General features: G+C 50.7%; 2 protein-coding genes across 2 annotated transcripts in view; both read right to left on the bottom strand.

The window, feature by feature from the left end:
- CARM1 (coactivator associated arginine methyltransferase 1) overlaps positions 1–165 on the bottom strand; it is a 38,958-nt gene extending 38,793 nt beyond the window's left edge. Inside the window, exon 1 of the mRNA XM_040449643.1 lies at positions 6–165. Coding sequence (XP_040305577.1) covers positions 6–165 — 160 coding nt within the window. The remainder of the gene's footprint in view (positions 1–5) is intronic.
- Positions 166–646: 481 nt separating this feature from the next.
- On the bottom strand, positions 647–20,541 carry CUNH19orf38 (chromosome unknown C19orf38 homolog). The gene is made up of 8 exons (XM_040449642.1): positions 20,275–20,541; positions 12,804–12,904; positions 11,139–11,678; positions 9,425–9,504; positions 8,353–8,375; positions 7,341–7,384; positions 6,177–6,214; positions 647–1,253 (listed from the first exon to the last, which is right to left on the bottom strand). The coding sequence occupies exons 2-8, from the start codon at positions 12,832–12,834 to the stop codon at positions 1,107–1,109; spliced, it is 903 nt and encodes a 300-aa protein (XP_040305576.1). The 5' UTR covers positions 12,835–12,904; positions 20,275–20,541; the 3' UTR covers positions 647–1,106.
- Between the last annotated feature and the right edge of the window lie 72 nt (positions 20,542–20,613).

The raw sequence follows: 20,613 nt of genomic DNA, 5'->3' as shown, positions 1-20,613 counted from the left end.
CCCACCCAGCTTTCCAGAAGAGAAAATCAGTTTGAAGTGGGACTCAGCTTCCGCCCTCATCCTGAATCTGCGGAAAGGTCCCTTCTCCCAGCAGTCAACTGCTCCTATCTCTTCCCCATCGTCGCCCACTTCCCCTAGCACCCTCTTCCTCCATCCAGCGGCCATCTCTTCCCCCACAAAAAATTCTTGAATCCCTCCTTCTGGGTCCCTCCCTTAAGCCCCTCCCTTCCCCCCAGCGCTGGCTAGCCAACGAATCCAGCAAAGCAGGATCAAGTGCCCCTTTTCACAGGGACACACACAACACAAACGCACACACACATACATCTATCTTCCAAGACCCCCTTGCTCCAGGGCTCCATTCTCTTCCGGAGGGTCCCAAAAGGCTTGTGGTGGCTTCCCACCTTCTGCAGCTCCCACAGTTCTCTGGACCTCCTCATCAAGCCCCCATCATTCCACTCCCTGTACTCACCAATGCAAGGACTTTAGCAAAGACCCCGCATGACACTGGCCCCTTCCTGTCCCCCCAGGGGCCTCACCATATACCTTGACAGCCTGATGCATTTGGGTACTGCTCCCCTCCCGCTAGGCATCCAGTGATTAGACCCAGAGATCCTGGGCTTGAAGGATTACACTCCACAGAGATTTGGGGAACAGCTCAACACGTGTTATAATTAATAACTTAGGCATGCCAGTAGGACAGACATACAGAACATACCCCCAGGTACCCTATGCTCCAAAAACCCAGTTGGGCTGGTCGAGTCAGACGCCACAGGAGGAGGAGGAAACTGGAAGGGTGTGCAGAGAATTCAGACCTCTTATGGCCCAGCTGAGAGCCACAGGGATCCTAACATCTCCTTCCTGGGTAGAATCCAAAGAGTGCTCCCACTTTCTGTCCAGCTTCCAGGACAATGTGGGCGACCCCTCTGCCACTCCTGCTCCTCTGTCGAGGAAGGTCCCCAGGCCAAGGATTCTCTTGGTCTCCTCTATTCAATTCCCTGAGAAGGCAGCAGCCAGAAACCCCAAAGTAGCTAGAGCAACCTCAGGCCCTCAAGACAGGGGGCTGAATGGAGAGTGCACAGACACAGAGGGGCCCCCGATCCTCAGCCTCACTGGCAGGCCCGGAAAGTGCTGAATTCGGGGGGCTCGGGCGAGGAAGATGTGGAAGTGGGCCTTTTCCGGGGCCCGGAGTTGCCAGGTGTCTCGACGGAGCCCGAGCAAGCATCCAGCGTGGCTGGATCTTCTGGATTCATTTTCTTTGTCCATGGAGGAAAAACAGAGAAGAGTGTGATTTGGGGTTTCTGGATCTCGGGTCTCCCTACATTCTGAGACTGAGACTCCCCCAGTTCCTCAGGTCCCATTTCACACCCCCCCACCCTCGCACACACCCACAGCTTTAGGACCCAGATCCTGCCTTCTGTCCTCCTGACTTCCTGTAGGCTGGGTAGGGAATCAGACAGCCTGGGTTCAAACCCCAGCTCCGCCCTGGCCTAGAAGTCTGACGTCAGTGGAGTACCCTGACCCCTCTGTGCCTCACTTTTTCCTTCTACGCAATGGGAAGAACGCTCATACACCCCTCCTAGAGTTGCTACAAAACATAAAGGGATTAAAGAGACAGAGTGCCTGACACGTGGCAAGTACCAACTGTTAAGTGAACAAAACTGTTACCATCATCTCCTCCCCTCCTGCCTGGGCTCCCACAAAACCTTCCTCAGAAGTCTATCCTTTCCTCCACCTTGGAGGCTCCTGCCCCAAATGCCAGCCAAGAAGAGATGAACTGGGGCTGACTCCTGGCTTCTGCTCAGGTCATGATCTCACGGTTCATGGGTTTGAGCCCCGCATTGGGCTCTGTGCTGGCAGTGCAGAACCTGTTTGGGATTCTCTCCCTCTCTCGCTGCCTCTCCCCTACTCATGCTGTCTCTGTCTCTCTCTAAATAAATAAATAAACATACAAATTTTTTTTTTAAAAAAAAGAATAGATGAACTTACTAAAACCAAAGCTTGGTAGGTGAGAGCTGGCTGGGGTTCCATCCCAGTCCTGCACCTGCCTAGCTGGATGACCCCATTAAGGCCCATAATTAGCTTCAATGTTCTTGTCTATTAAAAAAAAAAAAAAAAAAAGAGGTCAGGGGCACCTGGGTGGCTCAGTCAGTTGAGCGTCTGACTTCGGCTCAAGTCATGATCTTGTGGTTTGTGGGTTTGAGCCCCACGTCTGTCTGCACTGACAGCTCAGAGCCTGGAGCCTGCTTCTGATTCTGTATCTCCCTCTCTCTCTATGTCCCTCCCCGGCTTGTGCTCGCTCTCTCTCTCTCTCTCTCTCTCTCTGTCAATAAATAAATAAATAAACATTTTTTTAAAATGTCAACTCCTGGGACACCTGGGTGGCTTAGTCAGTTAAGCGTTTGAATTTGGCTCAGATCATAATCGCATGGTTTGTGAGTTCCAGCCCTGCATTGGGCTCTCTGCTGTCAGTGCAGAGCCTGCTTTGGATCCTCTGTCTCCCCCTCTCTCTGCCCCTCCCCCACCTTCTCTCTCTCTCTCTCTCAAAAATCAACATTTGGGGAAAAAATGTGAACTCCACTTCATAGGGTATTATAAAGTGAACATTAACCCTTCAGTATGGTAACCCAATACAAGCTAGCTGGAGAACTGTTAGCTGCTTTATTTTTATTGCAGCCAACAGCACAGCTTCTCACGCTTCGGAAAGAAACTAGAATTGAAATCAGGGACTCAAACATTTGCACACCCATGTTCATAGCAGCACAATTCACAGTAGCCAAAAGGTGGAAACAACCCAAGTGTCCCTCAACAGATGAACAAAGAAACAAAATGTGCTATATACATGCAATGGAATATTATTCAGCCTTTAACAAGAATACAATTCTGACACATGTTACAACATGAATGAAACTTGAAGGCATTGTGCTCAATGAAATAAGCCAGACACAACAGGATGAACACTATATGGCATCATTTCTACATAAATTGTCCAGAATACAGAAACCCACAGAGACAGAAAGCAGAATGGTGGCTGCTGGGGGCTGGGATTTGTTAAGAATGACAAATTAGTGTACAGTGGGGGGGGGGGGCGTTTCACTTTTGCAAGACAAAGTCCTGGAGATGGACAGTGAGGAGGGCTGCACACGATGAATGTACCTAATGCCACTGAACTGGACACTTAAAAAATGGTTAACACGGTATGGGGTGCCTGAGTTGCTCAGTCTGTCAAGCTTCCAATCTCAGTTCAGGTCATGATCTCACAGTTCACGGGTTCAAGCCCTGCATCGGGCTCTCTGCTGTCAGCTCAGAGCCTGCTCCGGATCTTCTGTCTCCTTCTCCCTCTGCCCCTCCCCCTTTCTCTCCCTCTCTCTCAAAATAAATAAACATTTAAAAATGGTTAAAATCGGGGCACCTGGGTGGCTCAGGCGGTTAGGTGTCCGACTTCGGCTCAGAGCGTGATCTCACGGTTCATGGGTTCGAGTCCCGCATCGGGCTCTGTGCTGATGGCTCAGAGCCTGGAGCCTGCTTCGGATTCTGTGTCTCCCTCTCTCTCTCTCTCTCTCTCTGCCCCTCCCCTGCTCATACTCTCTCTCTCTGTCCCAAAATAAATAAACTTAAAAAAAAAGAAAAGAAAGAGAAAGGGTGAGAATGTAGATGGCCTATTTTCACCTTTCCTTACATGTACACGAAGAAGCTACTAATGGTGGTTACCTGTATGTGTGGAGGAGACCAGTGGGTGGGCAGGGGTTAGTGACAGAAGGATACTTTACTATATATATAATTTTGACATATGGATGTATTTCATGATTTTAAAATATGTATTTTTAAAGTAGGCTCCATGCCCAATGTGGGGCTTGAACTCATGACCATGAGATTAAGAATCACATGCTGTGCTGACTGAGCCAGGCAGGTGCACGCCCCAATTTTTTTCTAATGTGTTTTTTTTTTTTTTACATTTATTTATTTTTGAGAGACAGAGAGAGACAGAGCACGAGTGGGGGAGGGGCAGAGAGAGAGGGAGACACAGAATCTGAAACAGGCTCCAGGCTCCGAGCTGTCAACACAGAGACCGACAAGGGGCTCGAACTCACAAGCTGTGAGATCATGACCTGAGCCGAAGGTGGAACCCTAACCGACTGAGCCAAGCCCCCCATTTTTTAAGATTATTTGTTTTGCAAGAGAGAGAATCCCAAACAGGCTCCACACCACCATCCTGGAGCCCAACTCGGGGCTCAAACTCACGAACCGTGAGATCATGACCTGAGCTACAATCGAATCAGACACTTAACTGACTGAGCCACCCAGTCACCGCCCCCCCCCATTTTAATTAAAACAAAACAAAACAAAACAAAAAACCTATAGAGTCACAAGAACTAAAACACTTTTTCTTTTCTTTTTCTTTTTTTTTAAGTAGGCTGCACACCCCATGTGGGGCTTGAATTCACAGCCCTGAAATCAAGAGTCACATGCACTACTGAGCCAGCCAGTCTAAGATACTATTTATTTATTTTTGAAACATTTTTATGTTTTTAGTGTTTAGTTTTGAGAGGGGGGAGGGGCAGAACGAGGGAGAGGGAGGATCTGAAGCCGGTCCTGGAAGGACAGCAGAGAGCCCCAAGCGCGGCTGGAACTCGTGAGTAGTTGACATCATCAAATCAGACGCTTGGCCCACTCCACTGAGCCAGCCAGGCGCCCCAGGACTAAGATACTTTTTAAACTTTTCTCCTTGTCTTCATCTGTTTCCACTTGTTTCGTTGTAAATGTCTTTTTTTATTTAATTTGTTTAGTATTTTTGAGAAAGAGAGACAGAGCACAAGCAGGGGAGGGGCACAGAGAGAGGGAGGCACAGAATCTGAAGCGGGCTCCAGGGCTCTGAGCTGTTCAGCACAGAGCCCGACGCCGGGCTTGAACCCGTGACCTGTGAGATCATGACCTGAGCTGCAAGTCGGACGCTTAACTGGCTGAGCCACCCAGGCGCCCTGTAAATGTCTTTTTTTTTATAAAAGGAAAAAGGAAAAATCACGAGGATGGTGCCTTGAGCCGCGTGGCTTCTCCCAGAAAGTTTTAGAACTTCCCTGGCTGCCGGCTGTTTCTTAACAGCACAGGAGCTGCTCCGGGAGCTGAGACCGGGGCTGAACTGGCCCTTCCCTTTCCTGGTCACATTCGAACACCAGCGACTGCCGCCTGTGACTGGGGGGGGCCAGTTGAAATGTCCACGCTCCTCTCTCCGGAACTCCAGAGTCCCGTCTCCACCTGCCCTTGGGCATCGCCCGGTGGGCCAGCCTGTCTCTTGTCCCTCCAAACCTACTGCGCCTCAGGGCTCCCCCACGCCTCCCTCCTCCTGCTCCCTCCGCCCACCATCCCATCCGAAGTCAGCGCCGTGTTTCCTGCCCCCTGAATTCCTGTCCCCTGAATCTGTGCGCTTCTCCCACCTCTGCTGCCAGCACGCGGGACCAAGCCACCTACCACTTAGCTTGTCTGGACCAGCACAGTCGCCTCTCTCTGGTCCCCGCCCCCACCTGCATCCCCGCACCCCTCCGCGTTCCGGCGCGTCCACACCCCCCCCAAGTCTGTCCTCCCTGCAGCCGCCAGAAGGCGCCTGTGAGCACCTGTCTCGGTCACCTCCCTCTGCTCTGAACCCTCCATGGCTCCCACCTCACTTTGGGGCAAAAAGTCAAAGTTCTCCGCGGGGCGCCCCTCGACTCCTCACTTGGCTCCACTCCAGTTATCCTGGACCGTGCCAACAACGTGTCCGGAGCCTGAAGCAATCTTCCATAGCTACCCCCTGCTTGTCGCCGGTCTCTGAGGCTTCCTGGGGCTCCTATCTAAGTGAGAAGTGAGCTCCCCCTCACTCTTACCCCGCGTGGCATCGTCTATCTCCGCCCATAGAAATTAGGAAGCGCTGAAGAATTGGAAGCCTTGTGCCGTTCTCGTCCCAGTGCTCCAGCCCGGGGGGAATCCTGCCCTTTGTCCCACAAGGCCTGGACGTGGCTGCCTGCAATCCCCTGGGATTTATCAGAGCCAACTCTTGGCTCACAAACAAAACCCTGCTCAGTGATTCTAGGCTTTTCCCAGGACCCCTGAAGCTCCGAGACATCTAGTCGACCCAGCCTGGTGGAGGCCTTCCTAAGGTTAGGACGGTCAGCAGAAAACCAGAACCAAGAAATGAAATGACTTACCGTAGAGATGGCAAACAGGGAATTGTCAAAGGTCATATCTAAAATAGAGAAAGGAAAACCAGGGGCCAGTTTAAAATCCCTGCTCACCGCCCTCCGGGGGCCCTCCCCCTAAGAACACAGGCCTCAAGCCCGCCGAGATGAAGGGCTTGGGATCCGCCTCCCAGCATGTTTTGGTCCCTTGCAGCCCATTCCGCAGCGTGAACCATTCCCAGCCGCCAACTGAACGGTGTCCTTTTTCCGCTTGGAGCCCTCCCCCAGGGGCCCCTCGCTGCCCTCTGATAAATGGGTTTCTCCTCTCGACTCCCACTTTACAGAGCACCTCTCAGCTCCTCCCCCGCCCCGGGGGCTCCTCCAATCGCCTGCCCTTCACCCAGCTACTCTGAACCTGCCGGTCTCTGCTTACAACTCATTTCCCCACGCCCGGGACCACCCTCCTCACCCCAGACAGGGTCCCACATGCCATCGACTGTTTTCCCACTGGAGTATGGGCTTGCGGGCAAAGATCGCCTGTCTTGGTCATTGAGGGACGCCTCCCCCAAACGTTAGCATCTAGTAGGGGCTCAATAAATGTGCTGGAGAGTGAAAGAAGTAGCGGACGGAATTTCTCCGCGAGGGAGCCCTTCCTGAGCCTCGCAGAGCACGAACTGGCTGCCTCTCGCCCCCTGGTGGAAGCCTTCGGAATGACACGTTCTGGGTCACAAGGGGGGCTCCATTTAAGGGCAGTGCCAGGCATGGTCAAAGCGCCCAGCACGCCCCGGTGGACAGACGCCGTCCGTCCCCCGTGGAACTGAGCGTCCAGCGGTGGAGGCGAGTATTACATACACAGCAGGCAGTGATTACCTGTGTTTTTCCTGAGGGGTAAGAAGAATCATAGGGTGCTGGAGGCAATGTAAGTAGACAGCCCAGACCCTGTCTAGGAGTCAGGGAAGGCTTCCCGGAGAAGGTGGCCTTTAAGACCGGAGGGAGGAAGTATGTTGTACGCAGAGGTCAGGACGACCACAGAATGAGGACGAGGCAAAGAGAGAAGGTGAGAGTTGGAACCTGGGGCGGGGGGGGGGCGAGGGGGGCAGGGGAGGGTGTGTTCAGGAGCAAGTAATGAGGTCTGATAGAGCTTTGAAGGGGTGACCCTGACCCAGCAGGAGATCGGAGTAAGAAGGTACAGACCTGTGGTGGTGAAGTTGATCTGGGCCCAGCAGGATTCTCGCTCTCTGCAAAGGGATTTGGGAGGGCGGGAGGGCGTGAGGCTTGTTCCCGGAAGCCCCTGGCTCCACACTTGGCCTTCGCTCCACACCTTCCTTTGCTCCTCCCTAAGTCCCCTCAGATGGAAATTCTCTTGTAGGAGCCCCACTGCCAGGTGAAGTCGGGATTCGATCCCTGGGGCTGCCGCTAGCTCTATGCCACTAGGCAGCCGGGGCGGGGAGGCACCCCTCTCTCAGAGAGGAGAAACTGAGGCTGGGGCCAGTTGGGACATCACAAAAGCCCAGGAACCAGGGCCACTGCCTACAGGCTGCAAGTTGGGCACAGCAGAGCCCCAGGGGGGTGCTACTCCCCTCCCCCAGCACTGGTTAAGGGATGTCAGGAAGTCTCGGCCACTTGCTCCCTGTGTGACCCAGTACTGAGCCTCAGTCTCCTTGTCTATAAAATGGGGCTATTTAGGGGCACCTGGCTGGCTCAGTCCGTTGAGCAACCACCTCACCTCGGGTCATGATCTCGTGGTTCATGAGTTCGGGCCCTATGTCGGGCTGTGCACTGACAGTGCAGAGCCTGCTTGGGATTCTCTCTCTCCCTCTCCTTCTGCCCCTCCCCAGCTTACATGTGCGCGTGTGCGCGCTCTCTCAAAATTAATAAATAAACTTAAAAAAAAAAAAGCCAGCTTCCTCTGCAGCTGGGAGCTATTGCGGGCTCTAGCTGCAGTGTCCTAGCGGAGGGCCCTGCATACCCCGCGTACTTTGTAAATGGTGCCCCTTCCCATTAAGCGGCCCTCCCACCAGAGGGCGCTGTGTGGAATGGGGCTCCTACCCAGCCAGGGAAGTCCCCTTCTGTCCCCAGAACCCAGCCATGCCTCAGAGTCCTTAACACCCCACAGGAATTTCTGCACTATACCGCCCCCCCCAACCCTTTGGTATGCATTTCCCCCAAACCACCCTCTGAAGGTCTCCAGAGATGATGGCCTCACCTTTTCTTCTGCATTTTTTTTACTTTCACTGGGGACAAAAAAAAACACACAAGCATTTATTAGATTTTGGTCATGGTTGCATCCTGCTTGCAAACACACACACACACACACACACACACACACACACACACACACACAAGAATCCCAAGGCCCCCTCATACGTTTGTGACCCAAACTTGCCTTCTCCTCTGTCAACGTGCCCCTCAACAGGAGAGTTACAGCAACCCCCCGCCCCTGACATAAGTAATGTGTGAGGGTAAAAACTTCAAACAAGCGTGTAAAATTGTTGTTGTTGTTGTTGTTGTGTTAAATGTCAATCTCAGGGCTTGACAGGAGCTAAGGGAGGAGGAAAGGAGAGTTAGTGTTTAAAGGGAACGACAGAGTTTCCGTTTGGGCAGATGACGAAGTTCCGGAGTTTGACCTTGGTGATGGTCTCATAACAGAGTGAGTGTCCTTGAGATGTTAAACTTTATGTTATATGTATTTTATAATTGAAATATATCTATCGGGACCCCTGGGTGGCTCGGTCCGTTAAGAGACCAGCTCTTGATTTCAGCTCAGGTCACGATCTCACCATTTGTGAGACTGGGCCTCGCATCGGGCTCTGCGCCGACAGCATGGAGCCTGCTGGGGATTCTCTCTCTCCCCCTTTCTCTGCCCCTCCTTGCCACCCACTCCCACTCTTTCTCTCTCTCAAAATAAATAAGTAAACTTTAATGTGTGTGTGCGTGTGTGTGTGTCTATTTGCCCTGACCCCTCTCTCTTTTTCTCGTGTTCCTCTAGTGCCCACTTGGATACTGGCACTCTCCTTGAGTCTGGCTGGAGCTCTCCTTCTGCTTGCTGGGCTGGTGATCATTGCCGTGGGGATCCAGCCCTCCCCCCACCATCCTGCCCAACCATTTGACACTGGTGTAGCTGGACTGGGGATCTAGCAAACCTCCGTGCTGGTGAATTAGCATATTCCCCCACCCCCAGCCATGGTGATTAGTTTGGGGATGGGCATGTGGCCGAAGCTGAGCTAATGAGAGCTAATTCTGAGACTCTGGTTAGGCTACTGGGAAGAGAGGGTTACTCTTTTGGCCAGAATTGCAAAGCTGGTAGGATATACATCTGGATCCTCGAGGCACATTTTGACACCGTGAAGGAGAGGTCCTGCCTGAGAATAAGATATAGGAGAAAGCTGAACGGAGAGGTGGCACTTGATTGCTGACTTCTTTATGAGCACCTGGATCCAGCCATGCCTGAAGCCAAAACTGCATACCGACTCAGCTCGCCAAGCCAGCACATTCTCTTTTGTTTCTGAAACCGGTTTGAGCCAAGTTTCCAGTGACTTGCAGCCTGAGGGTCCTGCTGGCTTCAGCCGGGTACCAGGGGGTCAGATGACATCCACCCCCAGCCCCATGGTGGACCCTGAGGTCCATGCAGAAATCAGCCACAAAAGCATGAAGCCCCAGCTTCAGAGTTTACTTCTCTGAAAGGGAGTTGGCTGCCCCTCCCTGGAGAGAGGAGATCTCTCAGGGGAGACAGGAGGAGATGACCTGATCCCCATGGAGATCAGGAGCTAAGCCAGGAAGGGGAAGGAGAGACACATACTTGGTATTCTCACACTGTTAGTCCTTGTTCATTCATTCATTTGGGGCAGGAGGGATGTTGTCACCTCCCCACTCTGAGACCACAGGCTCAAGGTGAGAGAAGGGGGCCTTTGATAGTGGAGCTCAAAGGCCCAGACTGTTCTGTCACCTCAATGACTAGGCCTTCTGGAGGCAACAAAGTTCTCTTTAAGTGGGGGCCTCTGCTAGCAACAAAGTTCTCTTTGCAGCTGGAATGTTCTGATTGATGGTGATGCACAGGCTTTACCTGGAGGCTCCTCCCTCCCTCCTGCTCCTTCCTTGATCTGGAGCCCACACCCAGCCCCCTGTCCTGAGAAGACCACAGAAAAATATCAGCCTTCCCAGGGCTTCTGTCTCACTGAGACGAAAAGCCAAAGTCCTTAATGCAGCCAAAGGTGTAGCACGATCCTCCTTGCCACCTCCCTGCTCTCTTGTCCCCCAACTTTCCTCTTCGCCCGCCATGCTTCAGCCCTACAGAGGGCCTCTGTGTTCCTCAATCACACCAGGCGTGTTCCGGCCTCAGGGCCTTTGCACAGTCTGCTCCCACTGGCTGGGACCCTTTTGCCCCAGCTACCCACATGGCTGACCCCTCATCCAGGTCCTCAGAGAGGCTTTCCTTGGCCGCTGTCTGTATTTAAAATGACACCCTTGGGGCACCTGGGTGGCTCCTTTGGTTGAGTGACCATCTCTTGATTTCCACTCAGATCATGATCCCAGGGTCGTGGGTTCGAGCCCTGCATCAAGCTCTGTGCTGAACGTGGAGCCTGCTTGGGATTCTCTCATTCTCTCTCTCTCTCTCTCTCTCTCTCTCTCTCTCTCTCTCTCTCCCTCGCTCTGTCCCTCTCCTACTCATGCATACACACACACACTCTCTCTCTCAAATAAAAATAAAATAAAGTAAAATAAAATGACACCCCTTACCAGGCTGTATTTCATCCCTGCCACTTTGTCTCCTGCTGGCACACTGACTATATATTGGACTCCTTGGTTATCGTCTGTCTGCATCCCCTCGGGATGTCAGCTGTGAGAGGGTAGGGACTTTGTTTCGCCAGAGCCTGGTGCTCTGTAGGTGCTCAAAAATGTTACGTGGCCAGGAGGTGAGGGTGAAGCAGAGTGTGGAGGTGTTAACGCCTAGATATCAGAGCCAACGGAACCCCAGCTCCGCTGCCCGCTAGCCGTGTGACTTGGGTGAGCCCCCCCATCTCTGATGCCTCAGTTTCCCCATCTGCAACATGGGGAGAATGGCAGGACGCATCGTGTGGGATGACTGAGGACTGACCAAGGAAAGGTGGGTGAGCGCTGGCAAGCCGGAGGCCTGGCTTGTCCCACGAGGCAGAGGGAACAGCATAAGCAAAGGCTCAGCGGTGAGAGAATGGAGCCCCAGGCAGTGAGGGGCCCGCTGGAGGGCCTTACCTGGGAAGGAGACACTCACAGTGTCACTGAGGTCGGACAGCTGCGGCTGTTCACCTAGAACCTCGTACTGGCAGTGAAACGTGCCCCCCGGAGCCTCCTTGCCTCCGCCGGTCAAGTTGAAGGTGACCCTCAGCTGGTCCGCGGGGGCCTGCAGGAGCTGTACCACCTGCCTGCCGCGGTACAGCGTGAAATTGGCCCCTGGGAAGCCCCCGGGGGCTACACAGGCGATGTGGATGGGGTCCTCTTGGCTGCTGGGGTGTGGGGGCACCAGCAGGATGGATGGTGCTGGGATGGCCAAGGAGCCTGGAATGCAGAAAAAAGGGACGCAGGGTGAGTGCTGAGAGCAGAGGCCCATCTGGCTCCGTGGCCTTGGGCAAGTGGCTGACCCCCTCTGGGCCTTGGTTTGTATTTACTACCCGAGGCTTGTCATCCTACTCCGCTGCTGTGTTCAGGGGCTTGGGTGCTAGCACCTGGTTGGGGGGGACGGTCACTGTTGCTGAGTCATTTTATTATGACAGCAATGGTTCTCGCATAGCAATGCAATTATACCCTTGCCGCTTCGATCAACAGCACTCACTGTATGCCAGGCCCTGTTTCAGGGGCCGGGGACAGAGCGGCGAAAGCGAACGACATAGACAGCTGGACATGCCCGCCTCGGCGGGGGGGGGGGCGGGGCTGATGTTCTCAAAGATGCAAGAAGCACTGTGCGCACCCCAGACAGGATAATGGGAAGGCTGCCTTGGTTGGAGCAGCCATGGAGGGCTTCCTTGAAGAGGTGACACGGGAAGAGCTGGGGGAGAGCATTCCAGGCAGAGGGAGGAACACAGGCACATGCTGGGACAATGGAAAGGGTGTGGGGTTCTCTGAGAAGCCAGGGTGGCTGGAGGGGATGAACCGGGGAAAGAACAGGAGGAACGGAAGGCAGAGGGTTTCTCCTGTTTCCCAGGCTGTGGTGAGGAATCGGAGTTTTCGGGGTACAGTTTCCTGTAGGAGGGACAAGTGTCTCCCCAGCTGCCCCCACGCTCCTGAGCAGAATGTCTAGCTCAAGTGAGATCTACATTGTCCAGTCTCCGGACCTTTGCCCAGCTACTCCCCCACCCCCCAGCGGATCCTCTTGGTGCCCCAGCCATGGAGGTAGCAGCCTGTAGAAACCAAGTGGGGCTGAGTCATGGGGCGTGGGCACTGCTGTCCCGGTGGGGTGGGATTTCTGATATCCTTGATGGGGGGGGGGGGGGTTGATGAGGAGCCCGTTAAGAGAAAGCCATGCTCCTGGGCCCTTCCAAAGCCCTGGGGCAGATCTGTCAGGGCTCAGCCTCCTCCGGCACCTGGAGAAGGCAGCCCTGTGCTGCTTCCTGCCCCCAGAGCAGAGTCAGGTGGGCAAGGGTGGCGGGAGCAGGGCGGGGGTGGCGCAGGGGACATCAGGCTCACCGGCTGCAAAGAGCAGGACAGTCCAGGGCATCTCTCCTCCTGAGCTTGGCCAGGAAGTCTGGCTGAGGCCAGTGCAGCCCACAGCTCACTGCCAACTCCTCCTGTGAGGCCAGAGCAGGGAAAGGAGAACCAGGGCTGATTTGAACGAATGTTTCCTCACTGGCAGGAAGTTGCACACACACAGTTGGCTACTGAAAGGGACTCTCTCCTCTCCCCGCCCCTTCCACGGATGCACATCAGATCCTGGCACTGCTCTGCACCTTGGTGGCCACTGTTCTGTAGAGATGGGAGGAGAGACAAATGGCTAAGATGGTCAGGTGTGTGTGTGTGTGTGTGTGTGTGTGTGTGTGTGTACATGTGTGTATGTGTGTGTGTTTTCTCCTCCTGAAGAGGAAGGGCAAGGACCATGGGCTATTTGGGAAACCTATGCCCAAAACACAAACCTCAGCCCAACCAGTTCCAAAGTTGAAATGTATATTTGGGGGAAGTTGGTAAAGCACAGTGGTTAGTGTTTGGTCTCTGTGACCTCAGGCAAGATGTGGTCCTTCTGTGAGGTCTCAGTTCACTGCTCTGGAGAATGGGGCTAAGAGTAGCAGGTATTAGATCCAAGGAACTCATGGTATGAAGTGCAATGCCTAGAGATGTGAGTGCTCCCAGTTTGAGGCCACAGGCTCGTCACCAGCCAGGTGAGAGGGAACCCTGGCTCCCAAATGAGGAAATGTTACAGTTTACAGAATAAATTGCCTCCTGTTTACAGCCCAGAGACTTCCAAATGTCTGTCTTACCAGTAAGTTTGCTTTGGTCTCTCTAAATATTTCTGTTCAGGTCAAGCGGGTCTACCTGGAGGTTTACCCCAGGGAAGGATGTAAGCATATGTTCACTAAACAACAAAAAGGGTCATTACTGTGGACTTTTCTATTTGGATACACAAAACTCATTCCAATGTCAGGACCTTTGTACATGCTGTCTCTCCTTCCTGGGACACAATTCTATTAACTTGGTAAAATTCTGGGGCACCTGGGTGGCTCAATCGGTTAAGTGTCTGACTTTGGCTCAGATCATGATCTCATGGTTCGTGGGTTCGGGTCCCGCTTCAGGCTCTGTGCTGACAACTCAGAGCCTGGAGCCTGCTTTGGATTCTGTATCTCCCTCTCTCTCTGCCCTTCCCCCTCTCACAGTCTCTCTCTCTCAAGAATAAACTTAAAAAAATTAATAAATTGTCTGGGGGGAGGTGGGAAACCTGGTAAAATTCCACTTCTGTTTCAGGTCTCAGCTTAAATATTGCTTCTGAGAAATCTTTCCAGATCTCTCTGGACTTAGAAAAATTTCCTTGCTGAATTATACTACAGTGCATTGTGATGTTCTTTTATTAAACTTGGCATGTTATATTTTCAAGGAATTTGTCTATTTCATCTAAGTTGTAGAACTTATCCGTATAAGACTGTTTGTATTCCCTTATTACACTTTTAATGTCTGTAGGGTCTGTAGTGATGTTCCTTCTTTCAAATGGTAATGTGTTGTTTCTCTTTTTTTCTTGATTAGTCTTGCTAGGGGTTAATCAGTTTTATTAATCTTTTCAAAGTATTAGCTTTGGGCTTCGTTGTTTTTCTCTATTTTCTGTTTTTGATTTAATTGCTTTTTGTCTTTTTATTTTTCTTTCTTCTATTTACCTTGTGTTTCATTGGCTCTTCACAGGTTCTTAAGATGGAAGTTTAGAATATTGATTTTAAAACTTTATCTTCGTGTATAAGCACTTAAAGCTATATATTTCCCTCTATGTGCTGCTTTAACTGCATCCCAAACACTCTGACATATTGTGCTTAAGTAGAAATATTTTCTTATTTCACTTGTGAATTTTTTCTATGGCCCACACATTATTTAGAAATGTGTCAACTTCCAAACATTTGAGATAGCTTACTGTTAGTGATTTTTAATTTAATTCCTTTGTGGTCAGAGGACACACTCCATATAATTTCAGTCCCTTGATATTTATTGATTCTTTGTTTAATGGCCCAGCATATCTCAATCCACATTCTATATGCACTTGAAGTGAAAGTACATTCTGCAGGGTTTTGGTATAATATTCTGTAAATATCCATTAAATTAGGTTATGGTGGTTTACAAAACATGCTTGAATTTATTGAATTCATCCAGCTCTCTTCCTTCCTCTCTTCCTTCCATGGTGCAGGGATGGGTCTGTGGTGCCTCTTGTAGTTTCACAATGCTTACCCCAGTGCTTGGCACACAGTAAACCACAACTCACTTTCTTTTTCTTTTTCTTTCTTTTCTTTTCTTTTTTCTTTCTTTCTTTCTCTTTCTTCTTTCTTTCTTTTTCTTCTTCTTTCTTTTTCTTTCTTTCTTTCTCTTTTCTTTTTTTCTTTCTTTCTTTCTCCTTCTTTCTTTGTTTCTTTCTTTCAATGTTTATTTTGGAGAGAGAGACAGACAGAGAGACAGAGAGACAGAGTGTGAGTGGGGGAGGGGCAGAGAGCAAGGGAGACACAGAATATGAAGCAGCTTCCAGGCTCTGAGCTGTCAGCACAGAGCCCTATGTGGGGCTTGAACTCATGAACTGTGAGATCATGACCTAAGCCAAAGTTGGACACTTAACTGACTGAGCCACCCAGGTACCCCTGACCCACAATTATTTCTTGATTGTCTGACCTGAAAGCCAAAAAATATTCATTTAGTCTATTTTTATTGCTCTATCCTGGGTGTGTAGGAAACAGAGTTAAGAGAGATTCCTGTCTTATCTATTCTACCAGTTGTTTAGTGTTTCATCAAGGGCTCAGAACTTTGTTAAGTTCCAGGGACACCATGAGGAATAAAAAAGTCTCCTGCCCTCAGGATGCTCAGAGTTTGGTTAGAGAGTCAGACAAGCAGACAGTGAGAGTCCAGTTGAGGAAGTGCTATAATGGAGGCAATCACCAAGGGGACGGTCCTAACCTGGCTTCAGCAGGTTCAGGGAAGGCTTCTGGGAGGAGGTGTTATCTGACTGCAAAAGCCTGAGAAGGAGACAAGGGAAGGACACTCTAGGTGAAGGGAATACTAGATGTTAAAGTCCTTGGATGAATGTTAAGGACTCCATCCTGGGAGCATTTAACATGGTGCAGGAATCTATAACCTAGAATTCTGAATTCAGAAAAACAGACACACTTACCTGTATTAGTCACAGATAGCAGCCGTGAGAGGTACAACTGAGGAGTCATGGGCAGAGTGAAGCGAAATCAGCAAGGGATGCTGACTCCCCAGGGTCAGGAAGCTGTTACCAGCTCAGGCCTGAAGTTGCTAGGGAGGAAGGTAGTTGTGGAACTTGGAGAGGGCTGGAGTCGTGGGCTTTGGTAGAAGCATGCAGACCAACAGGGTGGGAGCTAGAATATATACACCTACACCTTCCTCTCCGGCCCTCAGATCTCCTGCCAGAGCCAACCCCAACTGGATGTGAGAGGGAAAGGCAGCTAAGTTGACCCGGTGTGTAGAGATCAGCCTCCAGAGCAGGCCAGGAAAGGGTGGAGAATGGCCCTGGGGTGGGGGTGGGGGACACAAAGACTGCCCAGCACACACTCTCAGAATCTTTTGATTATAATTTCGGGGGATCCGTGGCCTCCAGAAGCTAGTTTGCAAACTCCCCATGGTCGTAAGAGCCCCAGGCTGACTACGGGGCCAGTGCTACAAGGGAAGAGGGACCCTATACATGCGGCCTGCACAGCTGCTCCCATCACTTTTCTGACTACTCCCCTCCCTCCACTCCACTTCCTTGCTGCCCCTTGAGCCCTCGGAGTACCTTCCCACCTCAGGGCACTGTTCTTGTTCTCTCCACCTGCCTCCTCTCCCTTCGACTTCAAGTCTGAGATTCAATGCCACCTCCTCTGAGAAGCCTTCCCTGACTCCACCCAGGTGAAATGAGCCATCCATCTACCACCTAGCATTTACTCTTTAACGCCTGTAACTACCTGAAGGCGTCTGAGTGCTGAGCCTGTTTGAGCTGGCTCCTACATTGGGATGGCAGCTTCATGAGGACACGGACAGAGTCTGTTTTATTCACAGTGGAGACACTCAGCAAATATTTGTTAAGTACTTGGACAGGGGAGAGTTTTTGCTCAGTCGAAGGACACAAGAGTCACCCATTCAGGCCCCAGGTATCGGCAGAAGTTGCGGACTTGGTAGCTCCGAGGGCCCGTCCCTGGGCAGAAGCTTTGACAAACTGAGCAAACACAGTCACAATCAACTTTATCTGAACTTTGGAAAACAGCCAAGGGTTTATGCCAACCAAGTGAACACTGAATCAAAATGAAAAGGAACCTTGAACGTGGGAGGAAAGCTCTGTGCTGTTTTCCCTACCCTGCCCTCAGCTCCTTCCCAGCATGGTGGAGGTCTGGAGGACAGCAGCCCATGTTCCCAGTATGGGGCTCCAGTACCTGGGTCTCTGAGGTTGGCAGTATTGTGTTTGTCCGTTCTAACATGTCTGAGGGCTACCTGTGGGACAGACTCAAGGCGCTTTGTCTGTTGAACTCAGAATGCATTCCTGGAAAATAGTGTAAGGCAAAGGAGAAAACCCACAGCCACCTGGGGCAAGATGTTGTCACTGGGGACGACATTAACCAACGGTTTTACTAGCAAAAATGGGTTTATTCAGGAAAAGCACAGAGTTGCAACTAAGGACAAGCAAGCTGAAGCAAAAGCATGGACAGGTCCGGAGAACGAAAAGAGGAACACTCTTTTATAGAGGAAAGGGGGGAGCCAGGAAGGCTGTTATGAACAAGAGGTCCATTGGATTAAACTGGGAGTTGGAAGTGTAGCGATGTCTCATTGGTTGAGTGGTGACAGTGTCTCATTGGCTGGGCTGTTACCAGGGGAAGGGACAACCTTTTCTCCTCCTGAGGTAGGAAAATCAGGTAGGAAACTATCAATTTGCAAGGTATGTCTCTTCCTGTCAGGTCTGCAGTGAACAATGAGTGGTAGGGTGTGAGCATTAGCCCTTGTGTCCTGATTCCGTCTAAAAAGTTTTTTTCTGTTTCTTTTGGAGAGAGAGAGGGCATGAGTGGCGGCAGAGCAGAGAGGGAGACAGAGGATCTAAAGTGGGTTCCGAGCTGTCAGTGCAGACAGAGCCCAATGCGGGGCTTGAACCCACGAACAGTGGGATCACCACCTGAGCCTAAGTTGGGCGCTTAACCAACTGAGCCACCCAGGCTCCCCTCCTGACTCCATTTTAAAGGCGGTTTCCTTTTATTAGATTTTCCCAATAGGCGTGCCACAAGCTAGGAGAAAAAGCTGGGGTGAGCATTTCTCTGGGTAGTTCGGACATTCAGAAGCACCCATATATCCTGGGGGATTTAGAAAGCAATGTGCATGCCCAGGGCAGAAGCGCTCAGAAAAGACTGGAGAAGTCTCTAAGCTTCCTGGCTCATCTCTAGGCTCAGCACAAACAGGAAGTGAAGGGCAAGGCAGAGTTGTAAATGCCTGAAAAAGCATTGAGGGAGTGCCCCAAAATAAATCCGGGGAAGTTTTTGTTTTTCTTTCTTCTGCTTGCTCTCTATAATATATAAATAACTCTTGTAACTCAACTACAAAAAGACAACGCAATTTTAAAACTGGCAAAGGACTTGAACAGACGTTTCCCCAAGAGATACAAATGGCCAAGAAGCACCTGAAAAGAAGCCCAACATCAAGGAAATGCAAATCAGAACCACCATGAGATTCCACTTCACACCCATTAGGATGGCTATAATGCAAATAAAATAGAAAACAGCAAGTGTTGATGAGGATGTGGAGAAATTGGAACCCTCATACGTGGTTGGTGGGAACACAAAATGGGGCAGCCACCGTGGAAAACAGTCTGGGAGTTCCTCAAAAAGTTCAACATAGAGTGGCGCCTGGGTGGCTCAGTTGATTAAATGACCGACTTCGGTTATGATCTTGTGGTTCGTGGGTTTGAGCCCTGCATCAGGCTCTGTGCTGACAGCTTAGACCCTGGAGCCTGCTTCAGATTCTGTGTCTCCCTCTCTCTGCCACTCCCCCACTCCTGCTCTCTCTCAAATAAATAAACATTAAAAGAAATCAAAGCATGTGTGCCTGAATCCTTGTCTCAGGCTCTGCTTAAAAAAAAAAAAAAAAAAAAAAAAGTTATATATGACCCAGCAATTCCATTCCTAGGTGTATACCGTAAAGAATTAAAAACAGATTCTCAAAATACTCATAGCAGCACTATTCACAATGTCCAAAAGATGGGAGCAACCCCAATGCCCATCAATGGTTGAATGGATAAATGTGGAATATCCATACAATGGACTATTATTCAGCCATTAAAATGAATTAAATATTCATGCTAGGAGGAGGAACCTCCATTATGCTAAGTGAAAGAAGCCAGACACAAATGGTCACATATTTCATTTACATGAAGCATCCAGAATGGGCAAATTCATAGAGGCAGGTTGGTAGTTGCCAGAGCTGATGGGGTGGGGGGCGGGGAGCAGATGACGTACAGGCTTAACGGGTACAGGGTTTATTTTCTGGCTGATGAAAATGTTTTGAAAGTAGATAAAAATAGCAGTTGCATAACATTGTGAATGTAATAAATACCACTGAATTACTCACTTTAAAATCATTAATTTTAGGGGTGCCTGGGTGGCTCAGTCAGCTGAGCATCTATTGATTTTGGCTCAGGTGGGATTGAGCCCCCCATTGGGCTCTGTGCTGACAGCACAGAGCCTGCTCGGGATTCTCTCTCTCCCTCTCTTTGCCCCCCCCACCCTCCCGCTCGCATTCTCTCTCTCAAAATAAGTAAATAAACTTAAAAAAAAAAATCACCTATTCTCCACAACTACTTCAAAACGTCCAAGCGGCAAGTCTGAATGACAGACAATTGGGGAAGTGAAAAGAAATAACTAACATTGACTGTCCATGATCTTTGACGTAACCAAGTGGTGTTACTTCCCCAAGTTCTCCAAAAGCAGGAGGGGACAGCCATCAGCTGTATTTGAAGAGTAACTGTCACCAAATGCCAACCACTCCAAGGCCTGTCTTTAAAGACTCAACATTTCCGTCTAAACTTTTTTTTTTTTTAATGCTAGACAGAATCATCAATCAGAGTCCGTTTCTACAGTGACTCTGCTTATCTGTCGGCTTCCCAGAGGGAGGTCGCCTCCAAACACTCTAAGCCAAACAGGGAGAAGAGGTGGGCAATAAGCCTGGAAGGTAACAGATAATAAATATTTACCGAGAGCCTATACCGTGCTAAGCGCTAAACAAGCATTCTCTCATTTAATCTTCAACAACAGCCCAGTGAGATAGGACGAGTATCACCCCCATCTTATGGATGAGGATACAGAGGCCCCGCACGGTGATGTCTTCAAGCCAAGGGTGGGGAGTGGTTGGAACTAGCCTTCGTGGCTCCCAGGCCCACACCCTCTTCTAACTCTCAAGCAATCTGGCTGTCGTTTTTCTTACCCTGAGTCACTTCAGTTACTCTATTTACCTGCTGGTCCCCCAGAGTTTGAGACCGTTGGTGTGTAGGGAGGGCTAGGCCCCTGTACTGGCTCTACGCCAGGAAAAATGAGCGCTAGCCCAAGGGTTCCATCTCAACTCTCACAGCCGCCCTATGGGGTGGTCGTTCCATCACTCCAACTACAGACGAGGAAACTGACAAAGCGACAGGTCTAAGGAATAAAGGGAGAGACTCTACAGACGACACAGAGCCCACATCAACACTAAAAGGTCTTCCTGGCCCCGTGGAATCATTTTATACTTGAGCCCTACGGATCGCGTACAGGTCCATTCCACCCAGACAGGTTCGCTCATCGGTGGTAGCGCGCAG

The sequence above is a fragment of the Herpailurus yagouaroundi genome, unplaced genomic scaffold, assembly GCF_014898765.1.
Source record: "Herpailurus yagouaroundi ecotype Mexico unplaced genomic scaffold, PumYag 200, whole genome shotgun sequence".
NCBI classification, from domain to species: Eukaryota; Metazoa; Chordata; class Mammalia; order Carnivora; family Felidae; genus Herpailurus; species Herpailurus yagouaroundi.
Note: the sequence above shows the minus strand (reverse complement) of the source record. Positions and strands in the feature narration are given on the sequence as shown.

What these genes read in the sequence shown, in the direction of transcription:
- CUNH19orf38 (XM_040449642.1), bottom strand. Translation starts at nt 12,834, where the DNA reads ATGCCCTGGACTGTCCTGCTCTTTGCAGCCG. An exon ending in TGTCCTGCTCTTTGCAGCCG is followed by an intron (nt 11,679 to 12,803) that starts GTGAGCCTGATG and finishes TCTGCATTCCAG; the next exon opens with GCTCCTTGGCCATCCCAGCA. An exon ending in GGGCTCACCCAAGTCACACG is followed by an intron (nt 9,505 to 11,138) that starts GCTAGCGGGCAG and finishes ATTCTCAGGCAG; the next exon opens with GACCTCTCCTTCACGGTGTC.